This window comes from Cyprinus carpio, chromosome B25, assembly GCF_018340385.1.
Source record: "Cyprinus carpio isolate SPL01 chromosome B25, ASM1834038v1, whole genome shotgun sequence".
Taxonomy (NCBI): domain Eukaryota; kingdom Metazoa; phylum Chordata; class Actinopteri; order Cypriniformes; family Cyprinidae; genus Cyprinus; species Cyprinus carpio.
Genome location: NC_056621.1, coordinates 9,510,594 through 9,536,864, shown reverse-complemented (window position 1 = coordinate 9,536,864; position 26,271 = coordinate 9,510,594). Strand labels below are relative to the sequence as shown.

Sequence of the window (26,271 nt, the reverse complement as noted above, 5' to 3'; positions counted from 1 at the left end):
GTCTGAGCGGGCCAACCAGGATTTGGAGAGAACGTTGCGATGTTTGGTCTCCAAGAATCCTTCTTCCTGGAGTCAGCAACTCTCTATGGTTGAGTACGCTCATAACTCACTACCAGTGTCTTTCACGGGCCTCTCTCCGTTTGAATGTAGTTTAGGTTACCAGCCACCTATTTTTCCTAGTCTGGAATCGACAGGAAGGGTCGGCTGGGAATGCCAGGAGGCGTTCCTAGAGCGGAGGGTACTGTCACGGTTGGTAAACCATGGTCTCGGGTTTGCACTATGTGGGTGGAGTTTGTGTGTGTCACTCGTCAGCACTGATTGTTTCATGTGGGCGTCTCCGTTGATTGTTCATCTGCACCAGCTGTTACATTACCCGATCCCTACTTATTGCCCTGTCTTTCGTCTTGTGTTTGTCAGAGTGTTGTATGAAGTCTCCTGTTCGTTTGCCTGGTTTCTCGTTCCTGTTTCTCTGTGCTTTCATCATCGCTGTTTGTCTTACCCTGGAACCCCATCCACTCTTCACCACCGGATTCAACATCTCACCACCACGGACTGCTCATCTCAGGCCTGTGTCATGCTCTCCTGCTGCCTCACCTCACTGCCACTTCCTGGATCACCGTCAGTCATCGCCGCGACCATCCGTTGTTTCACCTGGATTTATTTGTATTTCTGACTTTAATAAACATTCTGATTTCACTCTTGCACTTGCTTCCTCACCCTTTGTTACCATTACAGAAAGCTTGTAAATTTTATTTAAAAAAAATCCTGCAGTTACCCGGTTATTTTATGGTACCATTTGGAATAACTATTTTTTTTTTTTTTTAATAAGCCATTTTTAACTGTCCTCTTATGTTGTTTTGAGAATGTTCTGTAATAATAAAAAGGACCTCTGTACATTTGTTTGTTGCAAATTTACAGACAATGCAACTGAGATGTTTATTTGTTGGTGTGATATTGCTGTCAACTGAAATTTTCCTTCTGAATTAGCTTAACTGCAGTTTTATAGTTTTATAGTTAATAAAATCTTTACAAACAAATTACATTAATTATACTTTATTTTCCTTCAATAAAAAGTAAATTGAGTAAGATGATGTAAAAGATGTGTGGATGTGAAAATGTTGGCCCTCGTCACTATCAAAGTTGCCCATCCCTGCTATGGAGCATGTAGCCTATGAGCACTATATTAAAATCCCAGGACACCCCTAGCCCAAACGTTCACTACTATTTATTACTTCGCATTGTCTGACATGAAGATTCCATTCATTTATAAAGAGACAGCAGTGATTCTACAATGGGTTACATTTGAGAGAAAGGCCTATTGAGTTAGAAAATGTAAGGTGATAAGTCTGATTAACATGACACACACACACACACACACACACACACACACACACTCAGAGAGAGACATGTGAATACTCAAATAGAATAATTCTGTTGTTTTAGGTTTCTAGATTCTAGGTTTATGCTTATTGTCATATTATACATTTTGCATTCTGCTCTTTTTCTATAGATTTCAAGTATTTTAGTTCATACAATAATACATTTATTTCAATCCCCTACTGATTTTTTTTTAGAAACCATCACATATAATTTGTAATGGTTTTACTGGTTATAATGAAATTGTATTGGTTTTAATGGAAACTGTAATGGTGCCTGTTGGTCTCTACTGTACTGTTAATTGGTCACCTTCTGTTGGTGGCTTTTGTTAAAACCATTACATCCTAATCTAATATGTCCCAAAAAACACACTACATGATACCATTATTTAATGGTTTTAATGGTTAAAAGTTGATGGTTTGTAATTTATGTGATGGTTTTTATTGTTTTTGTCAGAAGGTCCACCATGGGTTTTGTGATGTTATTTGCCATAAATACGAGAGAATTGCTGTAATATTGTGAGATAATAGCGACTGTTTGTAGTTTTGGTGGGCCTATTTGGGACACTTGTCACTGTAGCTCTACCTCTGTCTCCAGGACCATCAGCGTTGTGTGGGGTCATCGGCTCATCTGCTCCACCTGGGTCTCAACCTCCAGTGGTTCCATCGGTTGTCCCCAAGGTGTCATCTGCCTAGGTTTCACTATGGCTCCATTCTTTGATTCCACCCTGTGGCTTTGTCTCTGGAGCAACACCTGGCTCCTTTGCTCCTGATTCTATGACTGTTTTCTGCCCTGGACTCTTTCCTCATCCTTTGCTCTGTACCATCCTCCAGAGCTCCCCACCTTCCTTCCTTCCCTCCCTCTGGACTATGCATGGTATGAGGATGCGTCTTCCTGGGAAGGGGTGTACTGTTACATGTCTGCTATGTTTCACAATGTTTTGAGTTTTGTTTTCCATGGCCTGTGACCTAGTTTTCCTTAGTTGTCTGATTAGTTATCCTGTTCACCTGCTGTCTCTTTAATTAATTTAGTTCCCTTTTCCTCATTTTCAATAGTCTGGTGTCCCCTAGAGTGTTGATTTTGAAAATGGTTTCTTTTTATTCTCTCCGTTGTGCACTTTCATTGATTGCCACATTCCGTAACAACCATTGTAATATATATAAATGTGTTGGTTTCATGAACTGTATGTCTGTAAGCCTTACTGATCTGGGGTGCATTTCCTGTACATCGACGTAACTCACTGATTAACCACCATAGTATGATGCATTGTTGTTGAAACTAACTAGTCACAACTGTTCCCCTATACCATAGAACCTGTGTCGCAGATCCATCAAGACTGTTACCAAGGTCATATATCTCAACATAACGTTCTTCTTCTTCAATGTAATGGCGGACTATTGCCATGGGCACATACACCACTTACTGTAAAATGGTTTTCTTCTTTTCTTCTGCTTGCATTCAATGTGCTTTCGCAGTGACGTTACGTAGGAGTGGAGTAATAACGTAACCACACAACATTCATTATTTGTACAATAAAACATATATAGGTCTACACAGAGTTCAAATGTGCTGAGAAAGTTTTGGCCATCCTGGGTCCTGAGGCATTGAAAGGCATCCTTGTAGGCATTGATGCATCTGCATCGACCAGGACTTTGCCTTCGAAGTTGAGGCCTCCAACATCGGGCCTCCTCCAGTCTGGCCCTCCAACACCGGGCCTCCTCCAGTCTGGCCCTCGCACATCAGGCCTCCTCCAGTCTGGCCCTCGCACATCGGGCCTCCTCCAATCTGGCCCTTCAGCATCAGCAATGAGACCTGGTCCCAGGCTATTGCTCCCTTCCCCTGACTAACCACAGTCTGACGCCTCCTTGTGTGCTTAGCAACATCCTCCTGATATTCCAGAACACCAGCCATTAATCTCCCAACAAAGGAGAAACAGGGGACGTTGTGGCTGCAGTAAAAAGCTGCTTCAGTCTGAGAAGAATAAAATAACTGAACTCCAGGAAATCAGGAAAGAATTGACAGCCCTGAGGGAGCAGCAAGACAGACATCATCAGGAGGTAATGGCCTATAGGAGGGCTAATTTAGAACTATTAGAACAACAGGCCAGTAAGCCTTCTTTAACCATGTTTTTACCAACCGACAGTAAGTGCAAATGGCATTATTCATTCATTACTCAACATGTAAAATCAAATCCTGTGTGGCTGACTGAGCTTTGTAACTTTTTGAAACTGTGTATTTTCTTTTCACAGATCAACAGATGTTCCTCATTGCAAATGAGGAAAAAGGAACTAAATGAATTAATGAGACACCAGTTTAACAGGATAACTAATCAGACAACTAAGGAAAACTAGGTCACAACTAAGGAAAATTGTTGGTCCAGAGACAAAGCCACATGGTGGAGTCGAGGGATGGAGCCATAGTGGAAACTTGGCAGATGACACCTTGGACAACCAATGGAACCACTGGAGGTGGAGACCCAGGTGGAGCAGATAAGCCGATGACCCCACACAACGCTGATGGTCCTGGAGACAGAGGTGGAGCTACAGTTACGAGTGTCCAAGGTAATGGGACCAGACATGCTACTTCCCAGAGGGAGCCCGGAGAAACCATATGGCAGATGGTTTCCTTTGGAGCTGAGAGCGGGAGGAGCCAAGGGGGAACCAATGTGTTGACAGGCCAAGGTGGAGCAATGGGCACAGAGGCTGGAAGCTGGATGGAGCTGATGGCCTAAAGACACATGGCAGATCCTTACAGCATGTAGGAGATGTGGAGGGACTGAAGGACAGCAGCAGAGGTGGGGCTGAGATACTGGCTGATTGAGGGGGTGGGAAAAGGAGGCTGGGAGGGAACACAGGAAACAAGAGCTGGGTGAAACCTGCAGTGACATAGGAGATTCTGGGCTGGATGGAATCAGTAGAGATGCAGGAGATTCAAGGATACTGGGAATAACCTCTCCAAACCAATCAATCAAATCCTCCTCAAAAAAAGGCTCTCAATGCATGCTTCAGGCAAAGCAGAGAGAGAACTCAAGGTTTATATACAGGGCAAACAAAGGGAGCTAGTGAATTTATTAATGAGACATCAGGTGAACAGGATAACTAATCAGACAACTAAGGAAAAGGAGAAATGGGTTTGAATTACGAATAATCAACATTTAACCTAGTAAAAAATATTTTTTCAGTGTTATATTTCATCTGCAACAATAATGTAAACTTTTATAAACATCTGTTTGTCTATCAACTTTTAAATGCATCATGCAGAAAATCTGAGCAGAGTTCTCCGCATAAAGGCCTACTGCTGGCAGATCAACATGCTACTTATTTCCTCTCCAATACAGTAGGAAGTTAAATGAAGGAGGATGTTAACTGTGACAAGATGAATGACAGGCCAGATTACAGTGACAGGGTATGTATAACAGGGTAACAGAGTGTCCGTTAAAGACGCAGTTTTATGATGTGATACTGTAGTATGTCCCAAAGCATGTCTACTCTTCTACTACACACTCAAAAGTGTCCATTTTTCTTCACTAAAAGAGTACATACTTTAAGGGGATAGTATAAGTACCCTTACCAAAAAGTAGTATACTTCAAGTTTATTTTATTAAGTATACTTAAGTAAAGTTCAAGTATATTTTTAAGTATACTTTATGTAGCAAGTATACAAATATCAGTGTTCTAGTAGAATACTCGTAAGTGTACTGTTTCAATACTCCTTGGGACTAAATTGGCCCACTTTCTAGTATATAGAAGTATACTTTTAAGTATACTTTAAGTATAACAGTAGCAAACTTTGAGTACACAACTAGTTTACCTCTATGTTTATAGTTTGTACTGCAGTTATACTAAAAGTGAACTTATAGGTATACTGATAGTTTACTAATTAAATACTTATTAAATAGCAATGCACCGAACCCCTAACTGCTCCCCGAGCGCCGCAGCATAAATGGCTGCCCACTGCTACGGGTGTGTGTTCACGGTGTGTGTGTTCACTGCTGTGTATGTGCACTTTGGATGGGTTAAATGCAGAGCACGAATTCTGAGTATGGGTCACCATACTTGGCTGTATGTCATGTCACTTTTACTTTCAAGTATACTCATAAATTTTCTTTAGGTGAACTTTACATCATACTTTAAGTATACTACTATTTCCTTATTTAGGTTTTAATTTGTATATATTTTGTTATATGAATATCTGAACATACAAAACATACAAAGTAAGAACAGGGTATCCGCTTGTACACAAAAACATTTTATTCTAGCTTCATGCATTTTTTTTTTTAAACACTTTAATGGCGGTAAGTTTCATAAAAAAATTAAGAAATAACATTTTGAACAAAAAGCTGAAAAAAGACTATGAATTGGATTCAGAATGATAATCAAAACGTAGATGGAATAGATCACCACCCCAAAGCTTGACTGTAATTATTACCCCTTCATTGGTCAATGATTTATTCCACAACGTTACAGTTTTGATGCTGTTTCATGTCAGATGATTGTGATAGATTACATGTGTTAGTATCTGTTGTTTCTTTTTCTTCTTCCCTTGTGTTTTTTTGGAAATTCTGTACAGAAGATGTGTACTAGCGCCCTCTACTGTATAACAATGGAAACAAGGATTCTAGGATCACAAGTATAGCTCAAATATACTTAGACTTTTTGTAAGTATAAGTCAAGTATACTTAAATGTCATTTTATGTATATTTCTGAGAAGTACATAAAGCCCATTTCTGAGAAGTACATAAAAAGTAAACTAAAAGCATACTTTCCTATTTTTAGTTTAAAAGAAGTATACTAAGAGCACACTTAAATAAACTTCTTTTTCGTAAGGGTAGGCACATTGGGCACACAGCATAGGTCACAGGACAAGGAAGACAAAATTCAAAACATAATGAAACAGAGCAGACAAGAAAGTAACACATACAATACTGAAGGTTTGCTTTACAACTGTGCACATATACACTGAACAAAATTATAAACGCAACACTTTTGTTTTTGTCAGTATCTGGTGTGACCACTATTTGCCTCACGCAGTGCAACACATCTCCTTCACATAGAGTTGATCCGGTTGTTGATTGTGGCCTGTGGAATGTTGGTCCACTCCTCTTCAATGGCTGTGTGAAGTTGCTGGAAACTAGCAGGAACTGAAACACTCTGTCGTATACAACGATCCAGAGCATCCCAAATATGCTCAATGGGTGACATGTCCGGTGAGTATGCTGGCCATGCAAGAACTGGGAAGTTTTCAGCTTCCAGGAATAGTGTACAGATCCTTGCAACATGGGGCCATGCATTATCATGATGCGAGGTGATGGTCGTGGATGAATGGCACAACAATGGGCCTCATCGAATGTGAGCATTTGCCCACTCAAGTCGGTTACGATGACGAACTCCAGTCATGTCGAGACCCGATGAGGAAGACGAGCATGCAGATAAGATTCCCTGAGAAGGTTTCTGACAGTTTGTGCAGAAATTCTTTGGTTATGCAAACCGATTGTTGCAGCAGCTGTCCTGGTGGCTGGTCTCAGATGATCTTGGAGGTGAAGATGCTGGATGTGGAGGTCCTGGGCTGATGTGGTTACACGTGGCCTGCAGTTGTGAGGCCGGTTGGATGTACTGCCAAATTATCTGAAACACCTTTGGAGATGATTTATGGTAGAGAAATAAACATTCAATTCACGGGCAACAGCTCTGGTGGACATTCCTGCAGTCAGCATACCAATTGCACGCTCCCTCAAAACTTGTGACATCTGTGGCATTGTGCTGTGTGAAAAAACTGCAGATTTTAGAGTTGCCTTTTATTGTGGCCAGCCTCAGCATCTTGATAAGCCACATCTGTGAGGTGGATAGATTATCTCTGCAAAGGAAAAGTGCTCACTAACACAGATTTAGACAGATTTGTGAACAATATTTGAGAGAGCTAGACCTTTTGGGAGCAGCTGTGGCCTAATGGTTAGAGAGTTGGACTTGTAACCCGAAGGTCACAGGTTTGAGTCTCGGTGCTGGCAGAAGTTGTAGGTGGGGGGGAGTGAATGAACAGCACTCTCTTCCACCCTCAATACCCATGGCTGAAGTGCCCTTGAGCAAGGCACTGAACCCCCAGTTGCTCCCCGGGGCGCTGGAAATAGCTGCCCACTGCTCTGGGTGTGTGTTCACAGTGTGTACACTTCTCACTGCTGTGTGTGTGCACTTGGATGGGTTAAATGCAGAGCACCAATTCTGAGTATGGGTTACCATACTTGGCAAATGTCACGACTTTTCACTTTCACTTTTGTGTACATAGAAAAAGTCTTAGATCTTTGAGTTCAGCTCATGAAAAATGGGGGCAAAAACAAAAGTGTTGTATTTATAATTTTGTTCAGTGTAAAAACAACAGAAACCATCACAGAATTTGCAATGGTTTTACTGGTTATAATGAGAATTTAATCGATTTTATTGGTTTAAATATTGGTTTTCTCTAGTGGTAATTTTTTTTTTTTTTTTTTTGCCATTGTTAAAACTACTATCCTAATGCAATATGGCCCAAAACACACTACAGGAAACAAATTTTAATGGTTAATAGTTGATGGTTTCTAATGTTTGTAATGGTATTTATAGTGGAAACCATAAGAATTTCTGTGATGGTTTCTATTGTTTTTTTAAGCAGGATCATCCATGTATGTGGTTTTGCTATGTTAACATTGTTGGTTACCTAAAGTGTACATATATTAGAACATAAAAGGTACAAAATTGTATCTTTTAAGAAGGTACCACCCCAGTGACAGAGTTTACATGAAAACCTAGATAATTTCACATTCTTACAGGCAGCTTAATCCATGTCAAAGTTTCTGTTAAAGTAGCGGTTTCGGTTCATATACTGAAAACTACTACTCTTACTATTTAGACTTGCACTTTGACGTCTGGGTCCAAGGTGCTGCGATTCTCATTGGCTGCTGTGTACCTTTAGGATACCAATATTTAGTTAAGATGTCATTTTTGTAAAAAAAAAAAAAATTATTTTATTTTTTTGACCCAGTAACATCCGTCTTAACTTTATCTCTGAGAATGAATCCACAAATGCATCCTTCTTATAATAATAGCTGCTATATATGTTTAAGACTCATTTATACTGAGAGAGAAAATTAGTAGGTGTGATAAACACTACATTTATTAAATAATTAGCATGTTAGCATTGTATATAATACTTAAAAAAAACATTATTACTAATGGAAAATATTACTAATTAATATACTGGAAAACATGCTTTTGTCAGTTTGTAATTCAGAGTATCGTATTATGATGCAGACTGTACATTATGACCACAACAGATCAATTACTATTTTTGAAATATACATTTTTAAAATACCCAACACAGCATTAATTCATTCTCAGAAATGAGATGGAAAAACAAATGTTTATTATTTGAATCAGCTAAGATGAAAAATTTCTTATTATTATGAAAGATCTCAAACAGAAAACAACTTTAAAAATTCACTTTTATTATAAAAAAGACATGTTAAAGTCCACAAAACACAACAATGCAACTTTACATTAATTTAGATATACAGAAAACTGCTTTTGATGCAGCTGGTGTACAATGACATATAATTTAAACAAATTAAATATTTCTAACATTTATTCTAATAAAAGCATGATAAATAATCGCTCTACAGAAATAGAAATAATTATGAACTTTTCCCCCATTTACTACTGAGGAAGAAACAGTATTTATACTGTAGTGCTTAGAGTCTTTGTTGTAGTAGCGGTTGTTGTTCTGCTGTTCACTTTTGCAATATGGCTGTTCACCCAGCTGCTGTCTGGATCTAAACAGAACTCCCTTCCAGCAGCAGTTCGAAACCTAGGGCCGAAAAAACATCAAAACAACTTTTAGGTAAGAGATTTCACTAAATAGACTCATTCAGTTTGACTCTGAAAATCTTTAGAGGACACTTACACAATAGCTGATATGGGACAGTTGCTTCTGGTCCTGTAAAAAGACACCACCAGCTTCAAAGGAATTTTATTTTTATAGAACTGGACACAGCATGATGATGATTCAAGTGCATGAGGAGCTGAAAGAATTCAATACGTATTAGAACTAGTGTCAAAATGTCAAAAAGTTTTTCTTTAAACTTAATATACATTTATTTATTAAACCTTCAGTGTTTAAATAAATGCATGGACATGCAAAAATGCTGACGGGATTAATAGATTGAATTAAACACCATCAAATGTTTCCTGAAATGAATTGCATTGAGTGGTCATTGCATTGAAGTACATAATGTCAAATCTCTACCCACCACTTGAAGTCAGCTGAAGAGAGCAGAACAGCACCAGCAGCAACAGAGACATCAGGATCCTCATTCTTCAGAGTATCTTCTCACACAAAATCTGGTCTAGAAGTGTGTGCTGAATGATTTGCTTGGTCACTGTTATATAGTGAGGGAGAGAGAAGTTCTTGGAGCAGATGTTCACAGAACTTTGAAGCAACACTGAATGAGGATCAATATCTGTTCCCTTTTTTATTTTTGTGTCTGTTACAGACACATGTAACAGACCATGTTTATGGTAAAAAAGAATGTTTTTCCTGAAAAGACAGACCATCTTGCTAGACATAAAATATGGAGTTTGGTAATATAATTTGATAATATAGTTTGGTAGTATAATTTGGTGTATATACATATATATTCAAATAATAATATAATTGATGCAAACACAAATTAATTTAAATAGGCCATATTCAGAATGAAAAGTAACAGTTCACCCCAAAATACAAACTCACTGTTGTTCCAAACCTGTATGAGATTCTTTCTTCTGTGGAATTCAAAAGGACATATTATTAATAAATGAATTAATTAATGAAAGTGAATAATGATGGTGAACAGTAGTCACTGCATAAACTGTTCAGACTAGTCTCACAAATTAGTCTATTATCTTTTTTGTTTCTTTAAGATGGGTCATTACATTTTAAGTCACATCAAAATATAGACTCTTATTAGAATCTGAATTTTATGACCGATTACTGAAAATGTACCCCCCTCAGGTCATCCAGTGTATAAGTTTATTTTTTTAATTTTAGCATTACATCACTTGCTTACCAGTGGATCCTCTGCAGTGAATGGGTGCCGTCAAAATAAAAGTTCAAGCAGCTGATTGTGATGTTTTTATCAGCTGTTTCCCACATAGCAAACGGACTTGGCCCAAATGTAGCTTCAAGCTGGCACTGCTGGCCGGTTATGGTCCATGTGTGGCCCTAGTATTTAATCCAGTTCTGGGCCACTTCAGGGCCGTCATTCTTTGCGGTACTTGGGCCGAGGGAAAAGTGATTGTGTGGCCCGGATCTGGGCCAGAAGACATTTGCTATGTGGGTTGGACTGTCATTCTGACGGCACCCATTCACTGCAGAGGATCCATTAGTGAGCAAGTGATGTAATTCTAAATTTCTCAAAATCTGTTGGAATGAGCAAACAAACTCATTTACATCTTGGATGGAATGAGGATGAGTACATTTTGAGCAAATTTTCATTTTTGAGTGAACTGTTTCTGCACAGAAGAACTTATTATAGCCTATAAGAGTATAAGAGATATTTCTCCAACAGATATTCAAGTTAATGCATTACTGAGGCCCAAAAAGTGATGAAAATACCGAATTACACTGTTTCTTTTCTCATCCTCTTTCTACTTCTGTTTTATTTCTCTTCAGTGTTATAAGGAAGGATACAATTTATGTTTCCTTCAAGTTGTCTTACTCAGCATTAACTTGTCTGAACATTTCACAGGGTCAGATATTCTGAGAAGAGAGACATAGGGCCTACATCACAGACATTAATGGCATTACAATATGATCTCATGAGAATTTGTATGTATTTTCGTAAAATGGTTCTACAGAACGTGCAATTACTTATGTTTGCAAAGAAATGTACAATTCTGACATATTAACAGCATCTAAACATTCAATACTGACTTATTGACAACACTTAAAACATGACATATGAATAACTTTACAGACTTACAAATGACTCCTTACGAATATTCAGTTGTCATACCAATGGCATTATGTGTTCATCTGCAATTCTGCATTTATTAGCCTATGTGAAATGTATTCATTTTCTTATTAAAATGAAATGAGTACATTTTGTTTTGTTCTGTGTGAGTTGTTTAAAAGAATACATAATGTTAAATAAGACTACACTTTAAACCCTTAAAATTAAAAGCATTTCTGCAATCGGGGAAGTCGTGGCCTAATGGTCAGAGAGTTTGACTCCTAAACCCTAAGGTTGTGGGTTTGAGTCTCGGGCCGGCAATACCATGACTGAGGTGCCCTTGAACAAGACACCAAACCCCCAACTACTCCCCGGGCGCCGCAGCATAAATGGCTGCCCACTGCTCTGCGTGTGTGTGTTCACTGCTGTGTGTGTGCACTTTGGATGGGTTAAATGCAGAGCACAAATTCTGAGTATGGGTCACCATACTTGGCAGTATGTCACGTCACTTTCACTTTTTTCATTGAACCCATTAACATTGACCTTAACCGTTTTAAACTTGACTTTCCTCTACTGCTTTATCTCAGATATTAGTATTTTTGCCCTTAACAGTTTTTCTTCACATTTCTATTTTGCAGCCCTTATGAAAATTAACCATGGTTTTATTATAGTAAAAGTGTAGTATCGATTATTTTTTTGGGATATTGATTACAATTATAACCATAGTTTTACTACAAATACTTACTTTATTTACTACCCGTTATGCCCTTGGCATTTACTACAAATACCATGGTTAAACTATGGTTAGTGTAGCAAACTATAGTAGGTTCAACAATAGTAACCATAGTTTTGGTTGTATTTGTAATAAAACCATGGTTAATTTTCATAAGGGAGACCACTTCTTATAACTGTGAGAATTATTTCTCCAAATGAGGCAGTTACACCATCATAGGAAGCTTATAGACTTTCTTAATCTGAAAACACATGCTACCCACTCAGTTTTTAGATGCTGCACTAAGAAAAAGGAAGCAGATTTATTGTGAATGGAATTAACACTGTTGTTTCACTGTGTGTGGTTTTAAAATCACCAACTCTGCATTTTCCACCATTTGTATTGCATCACATTTGTACATTTGTATTGTAATGCTCTGCAACAGTCAGGCTGAACATTTTGCTCAATACTGGCCTTGATAGTTTCATTTAAGCGTGAATTTTAAGCACTGAACGTGAAATGTTTCTTTACAGTACTTTTTACATCTTTCTTTACATCTTTATTACTGTCTTTAAAATAATTTCTTTCTTTTTTTTAATCTTTTTATTAATTAATAAAACAGCGTGCATTTTTTTTACGCACATATATTTGTTATTCGTTAAATGTCCTTTATTTTGACAGAGAACTAGGCTACGTGGGAAAAATTATCTGTTCACTAATTAAGAAATTGTTGCATGTTTTATGAATTCTTTCTTTTATTTTAGTAAAACGTGAGGCACTGTATAATTTCACTCCCATTATTTAGGCCTAACTAAAACAAGAAACGAATAATAAAACGTCCTCACGTTTAAACTCAAGTTCTCTCATTATAATCAACAACGTGAAGGGAGCCTTCTTTACTCACTTCCATACAATTTAAGTAAAACTAAAAAAAATATAAGAAGAAGAAGAAGAAAAATAAAAATAATAATAACAAAAATAACAACTGCTGCATCAGCTGCATTAAAATGCAGGAGTGTTCATTAAAATGTCGCATCACGAGCAGGAGATGTGCTGTGGGGTTACATCATTTAAAGCGGTTACGTGATGCTGGTATCAGATAGGCGTTTATGTATCCTGCTACTATCAAGATGTTTGACTCTCCTACAGCAAAGGTGGTGCACCTTTACAATACAAAGGATGCAAATACTTTTCTTAATTCAATTGTAGTTCACTGGACTCTTTTGGGAAGGTCTCATTATATTGCAAGAGGCCTACTTTCTTTTCTTTTCTTTTTTTTTTCTTCCTCTATTGTTTTTATCATTATTATTACTAATACTGTCTTATGTTTCATGGTTTGTATTTATATTGATATAGAAGAATTTTAAGATATGTTTTGGAGATTTAAACTGTGTTGTGCTTGCTATGTGAGGAGCTTTTATTCTGCTCTACTTATCTTACAACAGACATTGTGGTGGTTAAACATCTGTCTTAGCTTTAGGTCCACCTCAGTACTTAACAATAGTTAATTTATTTTATTTGTGTTGTGTTCTTTGGGACATATGTAAGAAGCTCTCAGAAGAATTTTTTTTTCTTTTACTTATTTTTTCATTGTTTGTAGTATGCCCACATTTATGGATGTTAATTATGTAGGGTGTCAGTTTTTAAGGTACATTGGAAATGATTTAATGTTTTGTCTATACGAATGGACTACATGTGGAAGATATTTTCTAGCGATTCATTTTGTTTTAGAGGGGATGTTGATTTCTGCAACACTAATGAAGTATTAGAAAGTTTCTTTGAATATGGAAAAGTTTATATATGAAGGTACGTAGCTGGAATCTTAAAGAGTTAAATCCTAAGAATCGATAGATGCTGTTTTCACTTGACGCATGAACAAAACAAAAGTTTTGTTACTTGATATATGAAACAAAGTGCCAGATTTCAGATTATGTCAATTGTATTACTAAAGTTAAACAGTAAATACAGTTTTGGTGTTAATGTAACGTGAAAGATCATTTTAGCGCCTCAGTACAAGCAGCAGTGTAGAATTCACATGAACCGATCATCTCTTCCAGTTTACTTCTAGTTACGTTACCACAGCAAATAAACATGAACGATCATCAGAAGGTGTTGAAAGAAACGGCTTGTAAACAATGTCACAGAAAAGCCATTGAGTGAGTATAAACTCTAAAAAAAATTAATAGGATAATTTTGCTAAATATATGCACTAGTTGACATTCATTATATTTTTTTTACTAAACCTGTCCTTCAATATGTAATGTCATTTTGAGTAAATTATTCAAAGTAATGAGATCCACTGTTTAAATGTTTGTATGTCAGCAAACTGGAGAAGAAAAATAATATCATAAGAAATATTATTTTAAAAAAATAATAATATAAAAACAGCAATTTAAAAGTTTCTTTACAAATCACTGTAATGTATCAATTGACAGGGTTTATTGTATAGTTGCGGCAATAGTTGAGCGAGATTTTTAACTCAGCTTTAGGTTTATGTCCAAGTAAATCAATGACTAATGTTGTGTTTTTGGGATCTTGTTGTTCTGCATGTTTAAGAATGAAGATTAAAATCAACTGCAATTACATTCCGTGGAGTCCAAGTATCTACTTCAATGAAGACATGGAGACACTCATTAAAAAATATGTGGTAAGTGTATGTCAACCTGTATGTCCACCACAGAGTCCTGAGCTTAACTCTACTGAATGTCTTGAGGATGTGCTGGAGTCGATTTTACATAGCCTGTCCAAAAAGGAGTTGCACACTCTAATATTTCATTGGACCACCTATAGCTTTCATGACATTGTGCTTTGTTGTGGCATTGTTTAAACAACATTATGCATCATCACAGCATTTATTTCCATCAAGAGTTGCATTTATTTTTGGCCTGGATCTTGTATTGACAATGGTAGAGTCTAGCCACTCTGTAAAGTCGACTCCATCATATCCTCAAGACATTCAGTAGAGTTAAGCTCAGGACTGGTGATCAATTCATACATGAAAATGATTCCTCATGCTCACTGAACCACTATTTCACAAAATGATCCTGGTGAACTTTGCTATTGTCATGCTGGAATGTGTACATTGGTACGTCCTCCGACATGGTTGTTTAAGAAATGAAAAGCTACACACTGCATCAGTTTGGGTTAAAATAATTATTGCCAAACATACAAAAGCCAGAAACATAAAAATCACTGTGATAATCATCCAATTCCTGAAGACCCACCTACGGATGTTGGTGTGGAAGTTCTGCAGTGTCACTCTTGGGTGTTTGATGCTTTTTGGACTGATTTATGTGCTTAACTGAAGCTACGCCATGAAGCTCAAGTGCACGTTTGAAGAAAATCCTTGATACAACCAAGCTGTCACCAAAGAACTCTAAAGTAATGACAATCGAGATGTCATTTTTGAGGCCTCAAATTTTTGTACTTGAGTTTATTTAAGTGTTAAAAGGTTAAAATGTGGATGTAGAATGTTCCTTTCGTACTCGTGTACTCCTAAAATGTAATTAAATATGCAGGAAAAGTGTGTTGGTGCAAAGCCACTCAACCCCTGAGCCTTATGGCATTTTCTGTTAAAAATTGTTAAAATTAAATATATATATATATATATATATATATATATATATATATATATATATATATATATATATATATATATATATATATATTATTTTTCTTTTTTTTTTTTTTTTCGCATTTATTTCTGCAGTATGGTTGATTGTGGCAAAAATGTTTGAAAATGGTGTTTAACCTTAATGTGCATGTAAATATGAAGGCACTTTTTGTTTATTGTTGTTGCACACAAGTGTATGAACGCTGTAGCATGTCTTGCTAGCTCATATATAGCCAAATGCTTTGAAGCATTAATAAATTGATATAATGTAGAAGGTGGTCTTGCTGTTCTTTTTTTGTGTATTGTAGTTAGATTTTGTTGTAGCACAGTGTGATTGGGTGGGGTAGGATTTAAAATATATGAAATACGTTGGGTTTAAATTATGTAAATGTAATGCATTTTAAGTACATTTGGTTTATTACCTGATAATGCATATACATGTTTCTTATTCATTCAAAACAAATTAGATTTATTGGTATTATTACGTAAGTCTTATTACTTACTTGTTTCAATTATATAAGGTTGGCAAATTTAAAAATAAAGTTTAAGTTAAAAATATGTAATCAAAATGGATGGAAATTTTATATGCAATTAAAATATATAAATCTTAAGAATAGGGCCTAAATATTTTTTTTTTTTTAAGTGTACTTCTAAAGAGTACACTTTTTTTTTCTCACCCACATCATACTGCCTCTCAAATTGATTATATATTTACTTACCCTTATCTATTCTTTCCTCATTGGTAAAAACAAACTCTTGTTTGTATCCTAAAGCCTAGGAGCATATTTTTTTCTCATGGAAGCAAGCTAGTGTAAATCACATATATGATCTATTCTACAAAAGTGAATTTATGACAGGTGATAAGTGTTGCGAAGCATCAGAAGAGTCGGGATCCATTTGCAGCTTTATTGGATAACCAGACAAGACAGTAGTAGGACAATCCAAGTCAGGACAGGCAGAGAACAATCAGAAAACAATAAACAGTCCAAGGTCAAAACGAGTAGGCAGAATACAAGGGGACAAACGCTCAGTAGTGACAACCGGGGCAAATTAAGACTTCGCAGTGAGCTGGAGTGAGTGTGAGGCTTATACGTGTGAGTGTAATTAGATGCAGGTGTGTGAGTGCAATCAGTCCCAGGTATGAGGCATGATGGGAACTGGAGTCCGAATGAATATAGTCAATATTCAGGGGAGAGTTCCCTCTGGTGGTGAGAAGGAGGCGGTACAGGAGCCTCCTCTGCATAATGACTTTAGAAATATTCACAAGTTAGACATTATGTTAGTGTTAGGAATGGTTGACGCTCAATCGGAAATTATCATTTTTTGGAGAATTGTTTTCTTTGTAGTTCAGACACTCAAACATTTGTATCTATATTTTACTCAGTGTTATATGAGCATATATAGGCAGAACAAGCTTATTGATCTCCAGAAATCTTGGAGTGAAAACACTGGGTATGATATTGATGCTGCTTCATGGGAAAACATTATTAAACTCCCTGTTACTACAGTATTTCTGTTTGCAATAAATTTAGAGAAATGCAGTTTTATATAGTACATCAAGCCTATGTGTCACCATATACAGGAACATAAATACATTTTTCATCCTTTGTTGATGCTGACAAGAAAAGCCATTATGAATAAATGGGTTGGAGATAGCTCTAATTATAATGGGAATGGCTTTTTATGATAAAAGACCTTATATCCCTAAAAATTAAGAATCGGTCATATGGGTAAACTTATGTTATTTAACAGAATGTGGGAAGAACCATTGAGATCTTTACGGGTTGGTGAAGATCCCAGCATGGTATACCCATAATATGAAAAATTAAATATAAATCTACATACCCCTACTTATTTATTTAGTTATAAAAATATGGCGATATAAATTGGACATGGTTGTTTTTGTTTTCATCTATTATGTGTTATGGTGAATATTCTGTATGTGTTTTCTCTCTCTTTTTTTCTTTTGATATGTTTTTGTTACTTTTGTTTATATTATTATTATTATTATTATTATTATTATTATTATTATTATTATTATTATTGGCTTTTCTGTTGTGATCCTGATTTGTAATATGTTTTGTGTGCTAGACAGTAGTAAAGATGTAAAGAATACTGTAAAGAAACATGTTCAGTGCTTAAAATTCATGCTTAAATGAGACTATCAAGGCCAGCATTGAGCAAAATGTTCAGCCTGACTGTTGCAGAGCATTACAATACAAATGTACAAATGTGATGCAATACAAATGGTGGAAAATGCAGAGTTGGTGATTTTAAAACTACACATTTAATTCCATTCACAATAAATCTGCTTCCTTTTTCTTAGTGCAGCATCTAAAAACTGAGTCTAAAAAACGATTGTTTACAAATTAAGAAATTCAAAAAAATAAAGTATAAAAAATACGTATGAGAAATAATGAGAAATAATTTTCATAAGGGCTGCAAAATAGAAATGTGAAGAAAAACTGTTATGGACAAAAATATTAATATGTGAGATAAAGCAGTAGAGGAAAGTCAAGTTTAAAAAAATAAAAATCAAAATTAAAATGTTCAAAAATATCACAAAAATTATAAAAATTAAGAATTTTCACAAGTGTAGTCTTATATAACATTATGTATTCTTTGAAACAAGCAGCAGAACTCACACAGAACAAAACAAAATGTACTCATTTCATATTAAGAAAATGAAGACATTTCATATAGGCTAATAAATGCAGATGAACACATAAATCCATTGATATTCTATGAATATCTGTGACATAGGCCCTATGTCTCTCTTCTCAGAATATCTGACCCTGTGAAATGTTCAGACAAGTTAATGCTGAGTAAGACAACTTGAAGGAAACATAAATTGTATCCTTCCTTATAACACTGAAGAGAAATAAAACAGAAGTAGAAAGAGGATGAGAAAAGAAACGGTTTAATTTGGTCATTTCATCACTTGTTGGACCTCAGTAATGCAATTACTTGAATATCTGTTGGAGAAATATCTCTTATACTCTTATAGGATATAATAAGTTCTTCTGTGCAGAAACAGTTCACTCAAAAATGAAAATTTGCTCAAAATGTACTCATCCTCATTCCATCCAAGATGTAAATGAGTTTGTTTGCTCATTACAACAGATTTTGCGAAATTTAGCATTACATCACTTGCTCACCAGTGGATCCTCTGCAGTGAATGGGTGCCGTCAGAATGATTTCAAACAGCTGATAAAAACGTCACAATCAGCTGCTTGAACTTTTATTCTGACGGCACCCATTCACTGCAGAGGATCCAATAATAAGCAAGTGATGTAATGCTAAAATTCAAGAAATAAACTCATACAGTGGATGACCTGAGGGGGGTAAATTGTAAATTTTCAGCAATCGGTTATAAATTTGAGACCAGTCTATATTTTGATTAAAATGATATGACCCATCTTAAAGAAAAAAAAAAAAGATAATAAACAAATTTGTGAGACTAGTCTGAAACAGTTTATGCAGTGACTACTGACAAAGTCCCTTTAAGACAAGTCATGTCACTTGGCGGCCATCTTTGAAATGTATCCAAGTGCAACTCCATCTATTTGAATGGGGAACATCAAATTCTACAAAACTGTTTATTAGGCTTGCGATTAAATTTTGAAATCACCAAAGAAATCTGATAACAACTGCGTCATAAATGTTGTTTATTTTGCTCAAATAGGGTTATAAAAAGCTTATTATTCAGGCTAGATCAGTCAGTGCGCATGTGCAGTCCTGAGCGCATGTCTCACAACGCTGACTGTTTCTATAGCAACAGGGACGCTTCTAGGCAGGTACAGTGATGCGCTGACTCTACCGATTAGCAATTGGCTCCTTCATTCAGAAAGCGGGGCTTCCTGCGATTGAGCAGCCATATTGAGCGTTGCATTTTTCCCCATTCAAAACTATACATTTACATTTACATTTAGTCATATAGCAGATGCTTTTATCCAAAGCGACTTACAAATGAGGACAATGGAAGCAATCAAAAACAACAAAAGAGCAATGATATACAAGTGTTATAACAAGTCTCAGTTAGTTTAAACGCAGTACACGTAGCAAGGGCTTTTAAATAATATAATAAATAAAAAGAAAACAGATAGAATAGAAAAAGAATAGAGCAAGCTAGTGTTAGAGGTCTTTTTTATTATTGTATAATACATAAAAAAAAATAGATAGAATACAAAAAGATTAGAAAGGTAGTTAGGTTTTTTTTTTTTTTTTAAGAATATAATTAGAATAGTGAGTGCTAAAGTTAGAGGGTCAAATAAAGATGGAAGAGATGTGTTTTAAGCAAATTCTTGAAGATGGCTAAGGACTCAGCTGCTCAAATTGAGTTGGGCAGGTCATTCCACCAGGAGGGAACATTTAATTTAAAAGTCCGTAAAAGTGACTTTCTGCTTCTTTGGGATAACACAATCAAGCGACATTCACTTGCAGAATGCAATCTTCTAGAGGGCACATAAGTCTGAAGTAATGAATTAAGGTAAAAGGGTGCAGAGCCAGTGGTGGTCAAAAATCAAACACCAATAACTTTAATCTAACACCAACAGCTAGCCAGAGCCAGTGCAAATTGATAAACAGAGGTGTGACGTGCATTCTTTTTGGCTCATTAAAAATTCATCTTGCTGCTGCATTCTGGATTAATTGTAAAGGTTTGATAGAACTGGCTGGAAGACCTGCCAAGAGAGCATTGCAATAGTCCAGCCTGGACAGAACAAGAGCTTGAATAAGGAGTTTTAGCAATGTGGTCTGAGAAAGTTAGCTGATCATCAATCATAACTCCAAGGTTTCTGGCTGTTTTTGAAGGAGTTATGGTTGATGTGCCTAACTTGATGGTGAAATAGTGATGAAACGATGGGTTTGCTGGAACCACAAGCAGTTCTGCCTTAAGCAAGGTTGAGTTGAAGGTGATGGTCCTTCATCCAGCAAGAAATGTCTGTTAGACAAGCTGAGATGCGAGCAGCTACCGATGGATCATCAGGATGGAATGAGAGGTAGAGTTGAGTGTCATCAGCATAGCAATGGTATGAAAAGCCATGTTTCTGAATGACAGCACCTAATGATGCCATGTAGACAGAGAAGAGAAGTGGTCCAAGAACTGAGCCCTGAGGCACCCCAGTAGTTAGATGTTGCGACTTGGACACCTCACCTCTCCAAGATACTTTGAAGGACCTATCTGATGGGTAATACTCAAACCACTGGAGTGTGGTTCCTGAGATGCCCTTTGCCTATACGAGTGACATGTCTTAGTCTTTGCTACTGATCACCATCATTAGTCACTTTCATTAATTAATTCATTTATTAATAATATGTCCTTTTGAAATTGCCTATTTAAATTAATTTGTGTTTGCATCAATTATATTATATAATTTTTTGAATATATATGAATATACAACAAATTATACTACCAAACTATATTATCAAATTATATTACCAAACTCCATATTTTATGTCTAGCAAGATGGTCTGTCTTTTCAGGAAAAACATTCTTTTTACCATAAAAAGTAGTAACAGACACAAAAACAAAAAAGGGAACAGATATTGATCCTCATTCAGTGTTGCTTCAAAGTTCTGTGAACATCTGCTCTAAGAACTTCTCTCTCCCTCACTATATAACAGTGACCAAGCAAATCATTCAGCAAACACTTCTAGACCAGATTTTGTGTGAGCAGATACTCTGAAGAATGAGGATCCTGATGTCTCTGTTGCTGCTGGTGCTGTTCTGCTCTCTTCAGCTGACTTCAAGTGGTGGGTAGTGATTTGAAATTATGTACTTCAATGCATTGACCACTCAATGCAATTCATTTCAGGAAACATTTGACGGTGTTTAATTCAATCTATAAATCCCGTCAGCAGTTTTGCATGTCCATGCATTTATTTAAACACTGAAGGTTTAATAAATAAATGTATATTAAGTTTAAAAGTAAACTTTTTGACTCTAGTTCTAATACGTATTGAATTCTTTCAGCTCCTCGTGCACTTGAATCATCATCATCATGCTGTGTCCAGTTCTATAAAAAGAAAATTCCTTTGAACCTGGTGGTGTCTTTTTACCAGACCGGAAGCAACTGTCCCATATCAGCTATTGTGTAAGTGTCCTCTAAAGATTTTCAGAGTCAAACTGAATGAGTCTATTTGGTGAAATCTCTTACTTAGAAGTTGTTTTGATGTTTTTTCGGCCCTAGGTTTCGAACTGCTGCTGGAAGGGAGTTCTGTTTAGATCCAGACAGCAGCTGGGTGAACAGCCATATTGCAAAAGTGAACAGCAGAACAACAACCACTACTACAACAAAGACTCTAAGCACTACAGTATAAATACTGTATCTTGCTCAGTAGTTAATGGGGAAAATGTTCATAATTATTTCTCTATTATTTCTGTAGAACGATTATTTATCATGCTTTTATTAGAATAAATGTTAGAAATATTGAATTTGTTTAAATTATATTTTATTGTACACCAGCTGCATCAAAAGCAGTTTTCTGTATATTTAAATTAATGTAAAGTTGCATTGTTGTGTTTTGTGGACTTTAACATGTCTTTTTTATAATAAAGGTGAATTTTTAAAGTTGTCTTCTGTTTGAGATCTTTCATAATAATAAGAAATTTTTCATCTTATCTGATTCAAATAATAAACATTTGTTTGTCCAGCTCTTTTTTGAGAATGAATTAATGCTGTGTTGGGTATTTTAAAAATGTATATTTCAAAAATAGTAATTGATCTGTTGTGGTCATAATGTACAGTCTGCATCATAATACGATAATCCGAATGACAAACTGACAAAAGCATGTTTTCCAGTATATTAATTAGTAATATTTTCCATTAGTAATAATGTTTTTTTAAGTATTATATACAATGCTAACATGTTAATTATTTAATAAATGTAGTGTTTACTAATTTTCTTTCTCAGTATAAATGAGTCTTAAACATATATAGCAGCTATTATTATAAGAAGGATGCATTTGTGGAATCACTCTCAGAGATAAAGGTAAGCCGGGTGTCACTGGGTGAAAAAAAAAAAAGTACACCTTACTTACTAGGGCCCATACTGGTATCCTAAAGGTACACAGCAGCCAATGAGAATCGCAGGGCCTTGGACCCATGACGTCAAAGTGCAAATCAAAATAGTAAGAGTAGTAGTTTACCACTCAAAAACCACTACAGAAAACCAATATTAAAACCAATAAAACTGATTCAACTCCCATTATAACCAATAAAACCATTACAAATTCTGTGATGGTTTATGTTATTTTTAGTTAGTTAGTTAGTTAGTTAGTTAGTTAGTTAGTTAGTTAGTTAGTTTTATATGACAAACTTGCATATCCTTGGTAAAACTGCAAGTGGATAAAAAATAGAAATCATTTTAATTTCCTTTCAAGGTGTAGCTGGAACACCATGCACTTTACACAATTCACTCTCATAGAAAAACACTTTCACTTTCATCAAACGTTTTATTTATGTTAAAAGTTAGAAGATGATTACAAATGAACAATACTTGGGTTTGCCAAAACAACACTAGGCCTATTTCCTGTGTGAAATGCAATGTGCTGCATTTTCTCTTATGCATTTTTAGCACCTAACAGCTACGCAGAATAAAGAGGAATTAGAGGGTTCAGAGACAGACTGCTTTCTACTTTTCTATGAAAAGATTGTGTTACTGGCTCAGAGAATCAACAAGGGGATTTCTTTCAAAACGAAAATTAATTCACCATCTCTGTTTGATGTCTGTTTATATTTCAATAGTAGGATACAATCCAAATTTGTTGTTCCACAGAATATAATTCATTGCTAGTGTTATATGCGCCTGACATTGTATTGTAACATCTGCTGTCTTCTTAAGTATTTGTAAAATTCTGCTCAGAGTAATATAACATTTGATCTCGCCAGCAGCTCAAAATCTTCCAGTCTATAAAAGGTGTTGTTTCATTTTTCCAATTCCTCATATAACATTATTTTTTAACGCATATTTCATGCAAGCACTTTAAACAAATATTTTAAATGTGGACTTTTTTCCCTCAGGGTTATTACACCTAAAAGTCAATTTTGTGAGAAACCAGATGTGTCTTGGATAAAGACAATAACGTGAACTTCATTGAAAATGCAACATGCCGCCAAAATGATACTGTTTAAACGTTTAAATGTTTTTTTTTTTTAAATCTCCTCATTAACAGAGCTGGTGTGACAGGACAAACAAAGCTCATCCACAATCGACCCTCCTTCGGTCCCCCCTATCGGTATACTAACTTCATCCTAACAATCCACACCACTAAACCCTGCCAGTCTCCCCCACCCCTCAAATTCCATGCCCCTCCCGGCAACCAGTCCTCCCATCCTGCCAAAAGCCTAAAACACACTGTACGATTTTCGGCTGGGTGAGTCCAGATCCATATCTACACAGATACACACACACCCCACATATATGTGTGTAAAATATAAGATGTAAAATAAAGTTCACCTGGCGTCTCATTAATTCATTTAGTTTCCTTTTCCTCATCTGCAGTAATGTGTGGTGTTCTCTGGAGAGTTGATATTTTATACTCTCCGTTGTGCACTTTCATTGACTGCCACATTCCATAACAACCATTGTAATGTATGTGTCTATAAATGTGTTGGTCTCATGATCTTTATCTCGGTAAGCCTTACTGATCTGATTTAAACTTTAAATTGGCTTTTTTAATATAGAGAATATTGCATTTAAGTTGGTATATGTTAAGATTTCCTTTGTTTTATTGTCCATTATTAAAGTATACCTTTAAAGAACAATACTTTAATTAAAGTTAAACTCAGAGCATGTATTTTCACTTGTGTCCAAGCAGATGCTAATGAATGAACAGTAAAGGTTTGACAGAAGAACAATAGGCCTAATTTAAGTCATCATTATTTTAGGAGTTTATTTTAATAGGAAGACTTTTGTGAACAGTAGGGTATTTTTTCAATGCATTATTTTAGCACATTTAAAACCACATGCATAAAGAGGAAGAAGGTTCAAAGACAGTGTGGTTTTGTACTTGGAAAAGGCTGTGTCTCTGGTCCAGAAAATAAGCATAGGGGATTTCTTTCAATGTGAATACTAATTCACTGTCACTATATAAAGGACTGGCAGTTTACCACATGCGTTCACTCTCCCTGTCTCTCATGTGGTGTGTCAACCTGGAGAATGAAGACCTTCATGAAGACTTCATTACTGTTTCTAATGCTGTGCTGTACTCTGCAACTTACCTCAGCTGGTGAGTGTCTGTTTCTATCATAAAATGTAAAATTTCAGGCTTCAGATTTAATCTTTTAAAGAGGAAACTTCATTAGAGAACAAGAACAAGCTAAAACAGTTTTTGAATCTCTTTCTGATTATATCAGATAACCTGTATTTAATTTGTATTTTAAAAACCTTTTCAGGCACAATGTCAGATGAGTTGGCAAACAGTGTCTGCTGCTTTAATGAATCCAGTCGAATACCTCTGAAAGTGCTGGAGTCTTATTTCTGGACAAGTAGTATTTGCCCCCTCAAATTCATTGTGTGAGTATCCCCCATGTTTAGCTGTATACCTATATTATTAACATGCTAGCATTTAATTGTACAGTCCCGTTCCATATGTGCATACTATGTACTTATCATAATTTCAGTAAATGGGTAATAATTAAGTACTAACCATGAACCTAAACATAACCCATGTAATTACGTTATATTACCCAGTACTTTCTAAGCGCATGTACTGTAAAATAATATGCAACCACTGACATTTATTATTTACTCACATTCATGTTGTTCTAATGCTTTTGTCTGTAATCTTCTTTAGGTTCGTAACAATTAAGAATAAACAATTCTGTGGAAACCCTAAAAGTGCCTGGGTCAAGCGGGCCATGACGCACATAGACAAGAAAAGTGCTTCAAATTCAGCAAAATGAAACTTGAAAGATATTGTCTACACAGATACACCCCCACCTCACATATGATTAGAATTGTTAAAGAAACATTTCAGAGTGTTATTATTGTCATGTAAATCATTCAACTATTATTTGCCTTGTCTATTATCTAAGTATGTGCCTTTTACCATTTACCAGCTTAATGACTATTCAGTTTAGATTACTTTACCGTTTTATTGGATTTTGTGTCAAGTAGCAATTTTTGTGTAAATAGTATTTACTTATGTTTTAATACAATATGTATATATTTTTTTAATAAGTCTTTTGATTTATTTATTTCCATTGATGCACAATATTGTTTCCAAGTAAATTTTCTAAAAAGCCTCTTGCAAATATTATTGTTTAAATTGTATTTGTTAAAACTAAAAAATGAACAAAAGTAATTTAATTATAGTATTATTATAATAGAATTATATATTAAATATCATTATTAATATTATCAAAATTATTATTATTATTATTATTATTATTATATGAAAATAGGACACAACAACTTTTTGAATATTCCAATCCACTAGAGGGCACACGCACATCAGAAATACAGAAAGTTGACTGAACACAACTGAAATACAGAAAGTTGACTAACTGAACACAAGCTTGCTGCTTTAACTGTGTATACACATTTTTAAATATTTATTGGCTCCTTTTCCATTTTGCATTTACTTATACTTTTACTTTCAATACG

At 35.6% G+C, this 26,271-nt stretch overlaps 3 protein-coding genes across 3 annotated transcripts; 2 read left to right on the top strand and 1 right to left on the bottom strand.

Moving 5' to 3' along the window:
* Window positions 1-8,831: 8,831 nt before the first annotated feature.
* On the bottom strand, window positions 8,832-9,799 carry LOC109081976 (C-C motif chemokine 4-like). The gene is made up of 3 exons (XM_019096921.2): window positions 9,653-9,799; window positions 9,307-9,424; window positions 8,832-9,210 (listed from the first exon to the last, which is right to left on the bottom strand). Exons 1-3 carry the CDS (start codon window positions 9,714-9,716, stop codon window positions 9,081-9,083), a joined length of 312 nt encoding a protein of 103 aa, XP_018952466.1. The 5' UTR covers window positions 9,717-9,799; the 3' UTR covers window positions 8,832-9,080.
* Window positions 9,800-21,289: 11,490 nt separating this feature from the next.
* LOC109082195 (C-C motif chemokine 4-like) lies at window positions 21,290-22,096 on the top strand. The gene is made up of 3 exons (XM_042753389.1): window positions 21,290-21,414; window positions 21,635-21,755; window positions 21,852-22,096. Exons 1-3 carry the CDS (start codon window positions 21,351-21,353, stop codon window positions 21,979-21,981), a joined length of 315 nt encoding a protein of 104 aa, XP_042609323.1. The 5' UTR covers window positions 21,290-21,350; the 3' UTR covers window positions 21,982-22,096.
* Window positions 22,097-24,691: 2,595 nt separating this feature from the next.
* LOC109078060 (monocyte chemotactic protein 1B-like) lies at window positions 24,692-25,966 on the top strand. Its single transcript, XM_042753105.1, has 3 exons — window positions 24,692-24,892; window positions 25,059-25,179; window positions 25,460-25,966. The coding sequence occupies exons 1-3, from the start codon at window positions 24,823-24,825 to the stop codon at window positions 25,566-25,568; spliced, it is 300 nt and encodes a 99-aa protein (XP_042609039.1). The 5' UTR covers window positions 24,692-24,822; the 3' UTR covers window positions 25,569-25,966.
* The last annotated feature ends 305 nt before the right edge of the window (window positions 25,967-26,271 follow it).

What these genes read in the sequence shown, in the direction of transcription:
- LOC109078060 (XM_042753105.1), top strand. Translation starts at nt 24,823, where the DNA reads ATGAAGACCTTCATGAAGACTTCATTACTGTTTCTAATGCTGTGCTGT. An exon ending in TCTGCAACTTACCTCAGCTG is followed by an intron (nt 24,893 to 25,058) that starts GTGAGTGTCTGT and finishes AAACCTTTTCAG; the next exon opens with GCACAATGTCAGATGAGTTG. An exon ending in TGCCCCCTCAAATTCATTGT is followed by an intron (nt 25,180 to 25,459) that starts GTGAGTATCCCC and finishes AATCTTCTTTAG; the next exon opens with GTTCGTAACAATTAAGAATA.
- LOC109081976 (XM_019096921.2), bottom strand. Translation starts at nt 9,716, where the DNA reads ATGAGGATCCTGATGTCTCTGTTGCTGCTGGTGCTGTTCTGCTCTCTT. An exon ending in TCTTCAGCTGACTTCAAGTG is followed by an intron (nt 9,425 to 9,652) that starts GTGGGTAGAGAT and finishes GAATTCTTTCAG; the next exon opens with CTCCTCATGCACTTGAATCA. An exon ending in TGTCCCATATCAGCTATTGT is followed by an intron (nt 9,211 to 9,306) that starts GTAAGTGTCCTC and finishes TTTCGGCCCTAG; the next exon opens with GTTTCGAACTGCTGCTGGAA.
- LOC109082195 (XM_042753389.1), top strand. Translation starts at nt 21,351, where the DNA reads ATGAGGATCCTGATGTCTCTGTTGCTGCTGGTGCTGTTCTGCTCTCTT. An exon ending in TCTTCAGCTGACTTCAAGTG is followed by an intron (nt 21,415 to 21,634) that starts GTGGGTAGTGAT and finishes GAATTCTTTCAG; the next exon opens with CTCCTCGTGCACTTGAATCA. An exon ending in TGTCCCATATCAGCTATTGT is followed by an intron (nt 21,756 to 21,851) that starts GTAAGTGTCCTC and finishes TTTCGGCCCTAG; the next exon opens with GTTTCGAACTGCTGCTGGAA.